This window comes from Solanum stenotomum, chromosome 4 (assembly GCF_019186545.1).
Source record: "Solanum stenotomum isolate F172 chromosome 4, ASM1918654v1, whole genome shotgun sequence".
NCBI classification, from domain to species: Eukaryota; Viridiplantae; Streptophyta; class Magnoliopsida; order Solanales; family Solanaceae; genus Solanum; species Solanum stenotomum.
The window spans coordinates 2,194,852-2,209,491 of NC_064285.1; the positions used below are offsets into that span (position 1 = coordinate 2,194,852).

General features: G+C 32.5%; 2 protein-coding genes across 2 annotated transcripts; one reads left to right on the top strand and one right to left on the bottom strand.

Annotated features, from left to right (window-relative positions):
* The first annotated feature begins 1,581 nt into the window (after window positions 1-1,581).
* On the top strand, window positions 1,582-4,818 carry LOC125863187 (ubiquitin-fold modifier 1-like). Its single transcript, XM_049543357.1, has 4 exons — window positions 1,582-1,773; window positions 1,851-1,948; window positions 2,798-2,830; window positions 4,568-4,818. Exons 1-4 carry the CDS (start codon window positions 1,685-1,687, stop codon window positions 4,645-4,647), a joined length of 300 nt encoding a protein of 99 aa, XP_049399314.1. The 5' UTR covers window positions 1,582-1,684; the 3' UTR covers window positions 4,648-4,818.
* A 346-nt stretch (window positions 4,819-5,164) lies between these two features.
* LOC125863184 (protein BREVIS RADIX-like) lies at window positions 5,165-11,049 on the bottom strand. The gene is made up of 7 exons (XM_049543356.1): window positions 10,915-11,049; window positions 7,141-7,314; window positions 6,486-6,523; window positions 6,090-6,404; window positions 5,843-5,972; window positions 5,504-5,766; window positions 5,165-5,309 (listed from the first exon to the last, which is right to left on the bottom strand). Exons 2-7 carry the CDS (start codon window positions 7,249-7,251, stop codon window positions 5,231-5,233), a joined length of 936 nt encoding a protein of 311 aa, XP_049399313.1. The 5' UTR covers window positions 7,252-7,314; window positions 10,915-11,049; the 3' UTR covers window positions 5,165-5,230.
* Window positions 11,050-14,640: the final 3,591 nt, after the last annotated feature.

Here is a 14,640-nt window from a genome sequence, read left to right on the forward strand (position 1 = left end):
TTACCTCTCTTGAAATTATCCATATCCAACATGTTACACCTTCGTACATGGCATCCTTGCATCTCTTTTGATTCTCCTATTGTGTCCTTTATCGGTGTCACACGCTACCTTGTTACGGATATTTCCATTCTTAAATTTTGTTTTTTCTAGTATGCCACATATTCATCTTAGCATTCTCATCTCCACAATTTTCATCTTTCGAACATTAGAGCTCCTGACTGACCAACACTTCACTCCATACAACATGACTGATCTAACCACCACTCTATAAACTTGTCTTTAAGTTTTGGTGACACATTCTTATCGTATAGGACTTCATCTGCGAGCTTTCATTTCATCCCCCATATACTTACACAATATGTGTCATCATCATCAATCTCCCTATTTCTTTAAATAATAGACCCAAGATACTTCAAATTTCCTTTTTTTTAATGACTTGTACGGTACCTCACTTCTGCACCAACCACAAGCATTCTTGCACTTTAGTGTTTTGTCTTGGTTCTACAAGTGATTAAAAATGTTTAACAAAACACAAATACAACCTTCGTCTATTTTTACTTGTTTAGTATACTAAAAATCATTGTCAAAATTTATTCGTCTAATTTAAAAAATCAAGAGATAATTTATAATCTTATGTTTATTTTACTCCAGAGGCGTATCCAGGATTTCGGCTAGATGGGTGCACGATTACGAAAAAATATATTTTAAATATAAATTTGATCAATTTGACTTTTAGTTCGTATATGAACCATTAAATTTTAAAAATTATAGGTTCAAAATGTATAATACTACTAATTTTAAATTTTAATATACACATTTGATTTAATTATATAAAAAATTTACAATATTAAATTTTTTAGGAATTTTCAATGTAACACACTTGGAAAATTTGAAAGATTAAAGGAAAAAAACAAAAGCAAAATTAGCTGAAACGTCAAAAGTGTAACCGATAACCACTTGGAAAGGTGTTACTCACAAAGACAAGATAGATATAAGATTTAAATTTATATCCTCACTTAGAAAGGTGCACCCAATCATGATCACATTATTATATGATATACTTTGAACATGGATTCACACATCTATATTTAAATATTTTTTAAAAAATATAACACTATTATACATGATCTAGAGAGGGGAGCATGAGTTCACGTGAACTCACGGCACCCCCTCTAGATACGCCTTTGTTTTACCCTTACTATTAAATACTATTTATTTTTCATTATCTAATGACTTGTAACTAAAAGGAGTAACATAGTAAAATTACTCTCTTTTTAAAATTATTTTTTAAGAAATGTGTCAAGTCAAACATGAATAAGTAAATATGGACGAAGGGAGTATAACTTATTTTCGACGGTAAACATGCAAATAAGACCCTTTTCCCATCTGTCCTACCCTTGGTGGTTACCTCATACTTGTTTCTGATGGGAGTTACAAATATCTCATAAAATTAATCGAGTTGTGCAAAAATGGACTCGAATAATAACAAATTGTAGTATAACAAAATGTGGTTTGACATCTTATTAAATGTCAAGTGTCAAACTAATTATCTTAAGATTAGAATTATATTAGAACACAATAATAAGAGCAACGTGGTAAGCTGTGCTGGAACTTTTGCTTATTTTCTACGCCCATAAATCCAATTCCGTAACGATTTTCTCCGTCGCAACTCCGATAGGAAAAAATGGCGACCGGCGGCGGTGCTACTGGTGGAGGAGGAAAAGTTTCCTTCAAAGTCACTCTCACTTCCGATCCCAAATTGCCTTTCAAAGTGTATGTATATTTTTTAGATTTCTGAAATTCTCTTTTTCTCTTTGATTTTACAACTTATCTGTGTTTTTTTTCTTCAGTTTTAGCGTTCCGGAAGCTGCTCCGTTTACTGCTGTGCTGAAATTTGCTGCCGAAGAATTCAAAGTACCTCCACAAACTAGCGCCATTATCACTAATGGTATATTTCCTTCTATTTTAGACGTTTGTGTATTTATTTTTTGGCTGAAGTTGCTGTAGAATCATTGATTACATGTACTGTAGTTAATTTTTGTTTATTTGTTGAATTAGTTATATTGAAATAGAATTGGATGAATTTGCTAGAATCAAATCAGGAGCAGTAATAAAACTAGTTTGATCCAGCTGGGTGGTAGTTTCGCTTCGGGGCGGAGCTAGAAGGTTACCTATTTGTATTAAGAAATTTACTCAATACATCAACAACATGCCTAGGGAAATTTCACAAGTGGTGTCTAGGGGAGGGTAGTACGGTTGTGGAGTTAGAGAGGCTCTTTCCGAAAGATCATTGGTTCAAGTGCATCAAATCAAAGTAGTTGAGAAATCCACTTAATATGTTCATAAGTTAAATTAACACCTACAACTTGATTTCAGATGTAAAGGTCAAATTGTGGCTCCGCCTTTGGTTTCGCTTATAACCATGTAGATGATTAATGTAATTCACCTCAGTGAAAGCAAACAGTTCATGTTTAAGAAAATTGATTATGGTGATTGAGAGAATCAACATTGTGTAATTCACCTTAGTGAAAGCAAATGATTCATGTTTAAGATAATTGTTTATGGTGATTGAGAAAATAAAGATATCATCCTTATTATGGTGAAGAGAACGATATATTTGGTTTATTTTGACTATGTTTTCTTATTCGTTAGTCTAACGAGGAATAGGAAATAAAGCAATTTGGAATTTGGTTGTCTTACTTATTGCCTGTATAATTAGAAAAAAAAGCACGTGCTTTTACTAAATGTATGTCTTGTTTTGACACTATTTCTTTGTCCTTTTTATCTTATTTTGCAGATGGAGTGGGTATTAATCCTCAACAAAGTGCTGGTAACTTTACTCTTTACATTTTTGTTTATAGTTACCTCCTGTATGTACTTCATGATAGTTTATTTTTGATTTATGGATGATAAACAATCTGTGAATTGGGATACATGTGAGCAAAATTCAGTGCATTAAATAATGTTATGTACCCATGGATTGCTTAAAGAATTATATATGAGATCTTTAGTAGTTATTGACCAAATCTATGTCGGAAGTTTATGACGGTCAATGAGTTGTTACAAAGTTCGGTTTCGGAGTGTTGATGAACAGTGATAAGGAGTAGAAAGTCGAAACTAGTCAAGAATCAATAGGGTCAATTCGAATAATCTAAGTTTATAATGAGAAGTGCTAGAATAAACTTCTCATCACGAAGTTGTCATCTTGAACCCCTTTCTCAGATTATGATGTGTTGGTTTCCCGAGCATTTGCATTTTCTTAGTGACCTTTGTGTGTGCATCATACATAGCTCAACGTGTTGCATCTGTATGCGTCTGACCTAAAGGTATATACAGTCATGAACTTTGTGCACCAACCTAGATTACTTTCTGGGTTGCCAGATAACAATCTACTACTGCCTCTTTGCCACTGTTACGCATTTCATCTTCCCATGATCTTAGTTCTTGTTTCTTCAAGTTATGTAGTAACTTTCTGGATCTGTGCTTATGAATGGATGTGTGTGGTATTTATTTATTTTTCCTGTTTTATTTTTGTTGTAATATTTACCAAGAGGCTCCATTGTTATCGCAACGACCTTACTTTTCCTATTTATTGACGATTCATAGCACCTCGATCCACTAGGGGAAGTTTCACTTTTTGACTTCCACAGTGCATAAATTAGTGCAAAGAATTCTTCTTTCTCCATCATAATATGATGGTCTCAAGTTTTGCAAATCTTTTAAGAACATTTGATGCATTCCCAGCTCTCTAATCCTCTAGTATTTTCCCCGTCAAGTCACCTATAGGCTATAATCTTGATATGAGGAATCGGACATTAACTGCCTTCTTTAAAAACTTTCAGAAAGATTCTAGTCCTTTCTACCATCTACGGGCTCTACATCTTGCCGCTACCCCTCCAAACTGTTATTTTTACATTTTCAATAGATTGGTGAGGATTTACCAGTCTTTGCCTACTAAGAAGCAGCATGATGCCCAGTCGTGTTTGACACTTCTTTCAAAGGTTGTGAAGTACAGAGAAAATATAGTATAAATTCCGAGGTTGATTTGTATGACAAGCAGATATTCAGAAGTAGGATTTTTTCTGGATATTTGGAGTGCAAAGGAAACCTGAATTGAATATCCATGTCGTCATTTAGAAGAGTTCCCTGCCTGAGTTGTTTTAGGTGGTCTGGTCATGTTTTGTGTCTGCATTTACGGTAATACATAGTAGGTTCTGATTTAGCTTTTCCTTTTCCCCATTTGCATATTTCTACTACCAAGTAATGTGGACTGCAAGTTTTTAGAGTTATTGGAAAGTGGAGACGAGTTCAATTGACTATTGCTTGACACAAACTAGACTTCTAACCTGCGATCATGCCTAGTTACCAAGTAATTTGCTTCAAGAAGGACGATGTATCCTTATGTTTTCGGACCAAAGTTCTCATTTGCTTACCGATGCAATGCATATCACCTATAGTTGCAATTGCATGTACTTTTTAAGTATAACTTCTTAAATTCTGTCTCTTTTTGCCACAATATTTGTTATTCTAGTTTTCTAACTTTATATCAACTCAAATGGCTTTTCAGGTAATGTTTTTCTTAAACATGGTTCTGAACTGCGGCTGATTCCGCGTGATAGGGTTGGTGCTCTCTGGATGCAATACTGAGCAATCTATACCCATGTATTTAACCTATACTTCATTCCCTTCTTGAGTAGCACTTTATGGTGTCATGTGCTGCAACTTTCGATGTTGTAATATCGAGCATAGTTGAATGTCAAACGAAATGAATAATGCCCTTTTATCCATGGAGCTAATAAATATATTGTGGATTACATATTTGTTGAGAATCCTAATTGGTGATAGTCAGTCTATCATTTAGATAGATAGTTACTAGTTTTGATGCTTAGAAAATTTGAAATTTGGAGATCCATATAGAAGTAGGAAACTGAAAGGATCAAAATGTGTCTCTGCCCCCCCTTGGGGCCTCACCCCACAGGGGCGGAGCTAGAAGGTTACGTAAGGGTACAACCGAATCCAAATCTACTATATGTGTACAAAAACTTAGCTCCGAGCCACATTACAAAACACCTGATGTTGCTATTTTAGAATTTAGAACTCATAAAGTTAAAATCTTGGCTCCACCTCCGTCACCCTTATCATAGATGATGTTAACTTCGCAAAATATTCCAGTTTGAGTACCCTTATAAGTCGTGGAGCATGCTGATAATTTAATATGGAATACATGATTCTAAAGGTATTGTGCTTGTATTCTCTCCCAGTTCTGCTCCCACCACTGCTTAGCGTTCACCTCTCCAAATTTTTCGCGACTGAGTAAATGAAGAAAAAGTTAGAGAAATGCCAGTTGAAATTGCACTATCAACACATGAACTTGTCCAGACTCTCGGAAAAAGAGTAGTAGAAATGACTTCCCTCGTACCAGACACTAGGAATGTTTACACCAGGTTTCCTATGCTTCATCTTATATGGCACGTTAGAACGAAATAAAATAGTTGTGAGTTACCTGAATCTGACTCGACGTAGCTCTCTAGTTCCATCAGCTAATTGTCTGATAGTTATACACACTCCAGGTTCATCTTGTTCTATCCATTCTGACTCCATATCACTAGCATTACTTACAGAAACTGAAGCCTCGTCTCTAGAGGAGGTCGTCGTTCTTGATGCCCCACTACCCTTTGGGAAACTAGGGGCATGAACACCTAATCCAGCATTATATTGTTGGAATTCCCTTGCAGATCCAGGCCTTGACGAATAATTTGAATCTCTCTGCAGAAAAAAGACCTTAAATTCCGTGTCAAGTCAAAACCAGACAAACGAATTGAAACAGAGGGAGCAGCCATACCCCATCCTCAGACTGTGAGGGTGTGTGAAGAGCATGCTTATTAAATCTCTGAACATTGTAAAGCTCCATAATTCTGTCATAATTTTCACCCCACCATCTTTGAGCTTGCCATTTGTTGAACACATCCCGACTTCAAATGACAAATAACAAGTCAAATCTACTTTCTTAAAACTCCGTGTCAAGTCAAAACTAGACAAACAAATTGAAACGCAGGGGAGTAAAATGAAAGGAGATGATGAATAGATACCTAAATCTGATTCTTTTAAGATCATTTCCACCATGAGGGAGAGAACCAAAAGTAATCTGAATTCCAGGCTCCACTTGTGCTGTCCACTCTTTAGCCTCCTCTTCATCTTCCAACATCACATCACTTAATCTAGAATCAGTCCTAGTTGGTGTTTGGAACTGACCAGTTCTTGTAAAATCCCAAGCTGGAGTAGAATTTGAACTTCCTGTTTGGTAATTATATAAAACTCCCTCAGAGATTGCATCAAACTCTGGATATGGATATGGTCCATGCCCTTTCTTGTAATTGCTGGTGGGCATACTACTTGACTTGCACCTATAAGCACCAGACTCTGGATATGGATATGGTCCATGCTCTTTCTTGTAATTGCTGGTTGGCATACTACTTGACTTGTACCTATAAGCACCAGTGACCTTCAATGCTATATCCTTAATCTGCAAATGATTTTAAAAAAATTGAAATAATATAAAGAGAACTGAATAGTAGGTAGAGTCTAACAGTCATTGATCCATTATAAGTTCTCTTTATTTGTCTCAAGTCTTGCTGAGTAGAGTTATCGAATAGAATAGTTAACGTGCACAATCTAATCCAGAGGGCTTAGTTGATCCATGATTTATGTCTCATCTTTCATTTGCTTTTGGAGAAATCTATTGATCAGTTCATATTCTTTCTTTTTCTCTAGAATCTTTTCCAATCAAGATGTATAGATCTTATTCATGGATCAACAAAAAAGGTGCATAAACTCTATTCCTATCCCACATTACTCGAAGCCTTCATAAATTCATTGTCGGTTTCTATCATAGTAGAGGATTGCTTCCAATAATCGGGAAATAAAAAATACAAAAAACATTGCTATATTTCCAACACTTTAGATAGGCGGAAGGATCTATCTCCATCCCCAATTTCCTTTCAATCCACATCGGAATATTTAGTCTTTCTCTACGACTACTAGGAATGGGCATACGGTGGTTCGATAAGCCAAGCAAAAACAACCAAATATATATATATATATAAAGTGCAAGCAAGAATAGAGTTGGTGAGGGTGTAGAACCTGCGCTGTCAGGCTTTTGATAGAATCTTTAGTATTGGGAGAACCACGAATACCTTCTTCTTCTCCACCATCATCTTCAACTTTTTGCTTACATGTAATGCATGTCAACATTTTTAATTCCCTTCTGTTTTGTTCCTCTGTTTATACTCTGTATATTCTGCTTTCTTCTTCTAACTGCAAATGAATCATGAAACATAAGTAAACAATCATATAACACTGATTTTTGATATATTCATTTTGTGGGTTTTTGCTAACAAGATCAGTTTAGATCTTTCATTTCAAATTTAAATTCCAAAAAAAACCTTTCCTTTAATAAAAATGTAGAGCTGTGATTTTCAATATTTCGAGATAATGCATTAATTTTCAGTCACTATCTTTTAAGGTAAAAACATTAAATAGCAAATGATAGCTGGAAATTTTTTTTTTAGATTTTTTAAATCCAAGGGTGTCAAAACTATAGAACCACCAACGGCTGTGGCGAAGTAGTAAGTATTCGTTCATCATTAATCAAATATCTCGAATTTGAGCTAGTCATATTTGGTATAAAGTGATTTACCCCAACATGAATGAAAAACCAATAAAGTTAAAATATACTAGTAGAAAAGTAGTTCAACAAGTTAATTATTACTGCTTCGTTGATCATTACAATTTGGTGCAAGGACATTTGCAAAAATTAGGACCACCCTACGCTGACAACTAGGGAGGAAAATAGGATTCTAAATAGAAAATGACAATATATTGGAGAACATATACATATAAGGAAAAGTTACTCAAATTATCTTCCACTGAAGTTTTAGGTTTAAATGAACTACAAAAACTATCAAAAGTTACGATAGAGTGATAAGTACTCGTCTATTATTAGTCAGTGATCTCGAGTTAAATCATTTTTTATAAGAAATGTTTTACCTTTAAAGTAAGACTTTTTTGTGTGAATTCAAAGTAATCGATTTTCAAAATAAATACTAACCACAAAATAAAAAATAAAAAAGTTAAAATAAACAAGAAAAGCAATTCAACAAGTTAATTATTTCAATGATCATTAAAAGTTAGATACAATTGGGGTGCAAGGACATTTTTAAAGATTGGGACCACTATGCTATTCTAACAAGAAAGACAAGGAAAATAGGATTCTAGTTAGAAAAGGAGAATATATATATTATAAAAGGAAAAATTACTGACATATTCTTCCAATTCGAAACCATAATTTTTTCTATTAAAAAGGAGCCGATTTAACATTCTTGTACCTTATAGAAAAAAATATTGACATTATTTTATGAGTGATCTAGTTAATAAATAACTTTTTTTTCTTTTTTTTTTGGAAAAAGGATAAATATATCCCGAATTATAGTAAATGATATGCAAATACCCTCCGTCATACTTATGGGACATTGGTGTTCATGCCGTTCAAAAATTAGAGCATATATATCTTTATACTAACGGACATACACATGTCATAATCTTATCCACCGATCCGACACTTATCGACGAATAAGATTACGCCACGTATCCTTGTTTAGTCTTCCGTTAGAGTGAAGGGCATATATTCTCTAGTTTTTGGACGACAGGGGCATCAATGTCCCAAAAGTATGACGGAGAATATCATCATACCATTTACGATAGTTCGAAAGTATATTTGTCCTTTTTCCTTTTTTTTGTTAGTACGTAATACTTTAACTCGAATAAAAAAAAAGGACAAGAATTAGGGTTTTTAAAGGAGAAAAATGACATAATTAAATATTGAACGCTTAAAATCGCAAGTGGTATCCTTATGTACTTGCTTTAATGTGCAAGTATGCCCAAAAACCCGGGGAAAAAAAAGAATAAAGAATAGCAGAAGGTTTTTTGTGAATTTATTTCTGAGATCGTAAAGACTAGAGAACCGATGTTTCTACGCCTATTCATAATCCATTTGAGTCTGCTAATTAAAATAGTCGATAAATATTTAAGTGTTAAAAATATATTTTTAAATATACTATTTTATAAATAAGTAATTACATATTTAGATAAAGTATTAATTAAAACTAATAATAAACATTTACGTATTTGATGTTTTATCAAATGAGAGTATGTTTGTTTTACTTTCACGAGTAAGGGTGGTGAAGCTAAAAATCAACATACGAGTTTGATTGAACTTAATAACTTTAGAGTGATTGATACGGAGAAACACGTTTTTTAAAAATACTTTTCAATTTCTATATGTTTGTTAGTCAAAATACAAATTACTTAAAAATGATGAAAATGACTTTTTTAATAGAAGTAGAGAATACAAATTGAATAAGTGACATTTCAAGTTAATTGTCTCCTTCACATCCACCCAACTGCTCCAACTCTGACCCGTGACCATCCCACCGAAGCCCTACTCCCCACACCATCCCACCCTTATATTATTTTGTTAAATTACATATAAATACTTTTGAGATATTATTTTTTTTTGCTTATTTACCAAATACTATAAAATATTCTATAGAGAAAACATCTTCCCAAACACAAGTTTCTACTCCTTAATAAATTCATTCAAAATATACAAAAATTAAATTCAGAAACCAGCCTAATTACTATTCAAAAAATGCTAGTTCCGGCTTTTGCTTATAAACATTTAACTCAATAACCACTTTAAATAAAAACAAAAGAAGACTTTATATAAATTTTTAGAAATCATATGATAAAATGTACTCCCTCCGTTTCACAAAGAATGACCTCCTTTCCTTTTTAGTCAGTTTCAAAAAGAATGACCTCTTTCCTTTTTTGGTAACATTTTACTTTTTGCTTTCTACGTGGTATGTTTAAGACCACAAGATTAAGGGCAATTTTGTACATTTGACATAACTTTAATTTAGAACCTCAAGATTCAAAAGTCTTCTTTATTTACTTAAATTCTGTGCCAAGTCAAACCAGATCATTCTTTATAAAACGGAGGGAGTATAAAAATAGTAGAGTATCAAATAAAGATGGATTACTAGCACTGTGGAGAGAGAATTAAGTAGCAGTCGCATGCAGTAGCAGTATTAACAACAGAACTAGCAGAGCAGGAGATGTTTGTGGAATGAATGAGCAATTGTCCACCTTTGAAAGGTGCCATTCAATATTCAAACAGACAATAACTCTCTATATTCAACAATTCCGTACACTTTTATTTTTATACTCTATAAACTATATATTCATTTGCAAATAGTTGTCAATAGATAAGGTCTCTAATATTTAAAATATATAAGATTACTGAATTTGTTATTATCGTTGTTTATATTTTATTTCATTTTTTAAAAAATGTGAAAATATTTTGAAATCTTAGTACAAGTATACATATGTTTAACTTTGAATTTGACTTTTCAAAAGGAAATTGAAAATCTATAGTCAAATAATAGCATAGGCTTAGTGGTCCAAATATAGTCGGAGTAATATTCAAGTCTAGCAGGTGAACACTAGGTTAACTCTTTTATCTGCCTACTACTATTGACAGAGTGACCCAAAATGGAGCTGTGGTTTAAAGAGATTTATTCGAATCTTTTTCTCCAGATAATTATATAATATGTGCAAAATTAAAATATTTCACATTCATATATATGGTAAACATTGAATTTTAAAGCTTTTAAAGGTATTTCTTTATTTTAAAATCTTTTTTAGTGAAAAAAAAAAAAAACTTAGCTCCAATAGGAATTTCACTCTCTAAAGTTAACTCGATATTTGTACAAATGAAGGGGAGATATAGTGAGGTGCACGTAAAAGCAATGCAATAGTGACACAAAAATGGAATTGATGGAGTTGGAAGATTCATACCTCAAACCGCTACTGGCCGGAGCTAGCTAGATAATCATCTTAAACTCACCGATAAAAATGGCGTCCACAAGAACAATCTGCTTTGCTCCGATTTTCTTACATATTCAGAAACGAGGGAAAATGGAGGCGAAAATCCTTAAGCAAGCCATTCAAATTCCAAATCAAATCAATAACAGTGAAAATATCGAAAAATCGGCTCATACTCTCAATAGCAATAGTGTCACATAATCAAATGGAGTGAAATAGATGTAATCGGTAAATCCATACCTCAAATCATCATATCACGAGTAAAATGGCGTCCGGTGCAACAATCTGCTTTGCTCTATTCTCTTTACGTATTCGAAAAACGAGAAAATGCAGGGGGAAATCCTAAGCAAATCGTACAGATATCAAATCAAATAACAGCGAAAACATTGAAAATCCGTGATTTGAAAAAAAATAAAAAGCTCTCACTCTCAGGAAAATCCATACCTCAAATGGCTACTGACCGGAGCTGATAATCATCTGAAACTCACCGGTAAAAATGCCGTCCAGAGCAACAATCTGTGTTTGCTCTATTCTCTTTACATATTCAAAAAAAAAATGAGAAAATGCAGGGGAAAATCCTTAATCAACTGTTCCAATATCAACTCAAATCAATAATAGCGAAAATATCGAAAAATCCGCTCTCACTCTCTAAACAGAGAGCAGCAATCTGCTTTTGCTCTATTCTCTTTACATATTCAAAAAAACGAGAAAATGCAGGGGAAAATCCTTAATCAATGGTTCCAATATCAAATCAAATCAATAACAGCAAAAAAATCCGCTCTCACTCTCTAAACAGACGGATTAGGAAAATCCATACCTCAAATGGCTACGCACCGGAGCTGATAATCATCTGAAACTCACCGGTAAAAATGGCGAACAAAGCAATAATCAAATTTGCTCTGTTCTCTTCACGTATTCAACGAACAACGAGAGAAAATGCAGGGAAAACTAAAATCCTTAAGCAAATCGTAAAGTTATCAAATCAAAAATCTCCGACGTCCGATTAAAATCTCCAGTAGTACTCCGGTTAATTTTCCGGTGCCGATAAAGAGATTTCGAATTCGCCGGAAAATATCTGTAGTTTTAGAATGGAGACAAAAGGGAGATAAACAACTCGTGGGAAGTGTTGAAAGGAATTTATAGAAGAACGTGACGCCGTCAACACTATTTTGTGTCGTTATCCAACGGAAAACGTGTATATAAACAGCGAGTATAAAATGGTACTGTTGCATTGGTTGAGTTGTACGTTGTGCATTGACAAAGTCGTTTCGTAGTTGATTAAAGTTAATGAAAGTATTACGATAAGACACAAGTAATCCTTAGACTATTATCGAAATCTCATAGACACATCTTAACTAAACTAAAATTTTATTACCTCTTCGAATCCTTTTTTTTTTTTTGTAATTTTGTATACGTTTTGGCTTGTGTAGCATCTAAATATCTCTCACACGCCTCAACTACATGGAGTGACGAAATATACCACGTAAGCCAAAAAGTTATATAAAATTACAAAAAATGAGTTCGGGGTAATAGAATATTAATTTAGTTAAGATGTATTTCTGAGAATTCGATCATAGTCTAAGAGATACTTGAGTCTTATCCCAATAATATATAAATTAGTTACGAGAAGAATTTGTTAAGTAAGGTTCAATTATTCATATGAATTATGCACAACTCATAACTTATATATATTAATTATTTGAGTTTCTCTATTATAAATTATATACGAATAACTTATTTTTTTAATTGATTAATGATATTATTTATGCACAATTTAATATATTCATAACTTATCTCCAAACTAGCTATCAAACGATGTCTAAAAAGTTTGGACTTTTAGGTGGGTTTCATTGTTGGACCAAATGGGTTTTTTGTGGTCTTGTTCATGGTGGACATGTGGATCCCACATGTCTAGATAAATGGTTACTTAGAACCATCATATTAAGGTGGGATTAACCCTTTTTTGCCTTTTAAATTAGGGTTGGATATTTAATTATTTTGAGTTTGAGTGTTTTGCATTGGCCATATAAAAATAAAACAAAAAATTACATTACTTATAGCCTATTTTTTCCTTTTTACTTTCTCACTTGATATTCGGCAATGTATTAGAGTTTAATTAAATTTATATTCACATATTAGTGCAACCACTCAATAATTTTTTTTATTTAAATTTAAAATATTTAATTATAAATAAATAAATTTCATTCGTCTATCGCAACTCATATTGATGTTAAACTCATTAATTATTTGGTGGGGATTTATGAAAATGACTAAGCTATTTTAAGGATATGATATGTACTTAGATCAGATAAGAATCAAATCATTATGTTTCATTTTTGTTTTCTTTTGGTTATAGTGTTTGTAATTAAAAAATAATCAAGTTGGTTGTATCTAATCAAAATGTACATATCAAAAATGATAAAACATATGAAAAGTAACTGATAAATATCCAAGTGTTGAAAAATATTTTTGGGTGTTAAAATTATTTTTAAGTAAATAATTATGCGTTTAGATAGAAATATTGAAGCTGATAATAAGGAAGCATTGACCAAAATAAGCTATTTTAAAAACCAATTCACCAAACTAATACGCTTTTTAAATTTTTTACAAAAGTAGTATAAATGTACTTCATGGTAACGTTTTAGGTTATTTTTATTTTAAAAATTCAACGGATAAAAACTGACGGAGCTGACGACGTTAAATGAATAAACGTTACTGTGAGTAACGTTTTAGGTGTAAAACGTTACTCACAATAACGTTTATTGAGAATCCAATCACGTCAATCCTGAATCAAATCCTGCAAATTTAAAACATTACTCACAGTAACGTTTTAACTCACAGTAACATTTTAGGTGTAAAACGTTACTATTTTACTAAGAATCCAATCACGGGTTTTCGACTCTTGCAAATTTAGAATAAATCCTGCAAATTTAGCTATAAAATGTTATTCATATTATGTTAAGTTCTTACTATAGCTTTAAAATTATTTTTCTAATTTATTAATATTATTTTAAAAAATCTCTTAATAATATGATAAACTTGACTTATTTAATTCATACCTGATGAAGTTTTGTGAATATTATTTTAACAATGGGCAACACAAGTAAAAGTTTTGTTGAATATTATTGGAATATGCAAAACATTCCTTACAACAACACTTATTTTATAATCACATGTGGTCAGTTTAAAAAATGGAGGAATATGACTTTAACAGAGTGTTATAACTGACAGTCACGTTTTTGAGGTAAAACGTTACTATGAGTAACGTTTTATAGCTAAATTTGCAAGAGTCGAAGACCCGTGATTGGATTCTTAGTAAAATAGTAACGTTTTACTCCTAAAACGTTACTCACAACGTTACTGTGAGTAACGTTTTAGGTGTAAAACGTTACTATGAGTAACGTTTTAAATTTGCAGAATTTGATTCTGCATTTGCAGGATTGACGTGATTGGATTCTCAATAAACGTTATTGTGAGTAACGTTTTACACCTAAAACGTTACTCACAGTAACGTTTATTCATTTAACGTCGTCAACTCCGTCAGTTTTTGTCCGTTGAATTTTTAAAATAAAAATAACCTAAAATGTTACCATGAAGTACGTTTATACTACTTTTGTAAAAAATTTAAAAAGTGTATTAGTTTGGTGAATTGATTTTTAAAATAACTTATTTTGGTCAAAACTTCATAATAAGAAACAC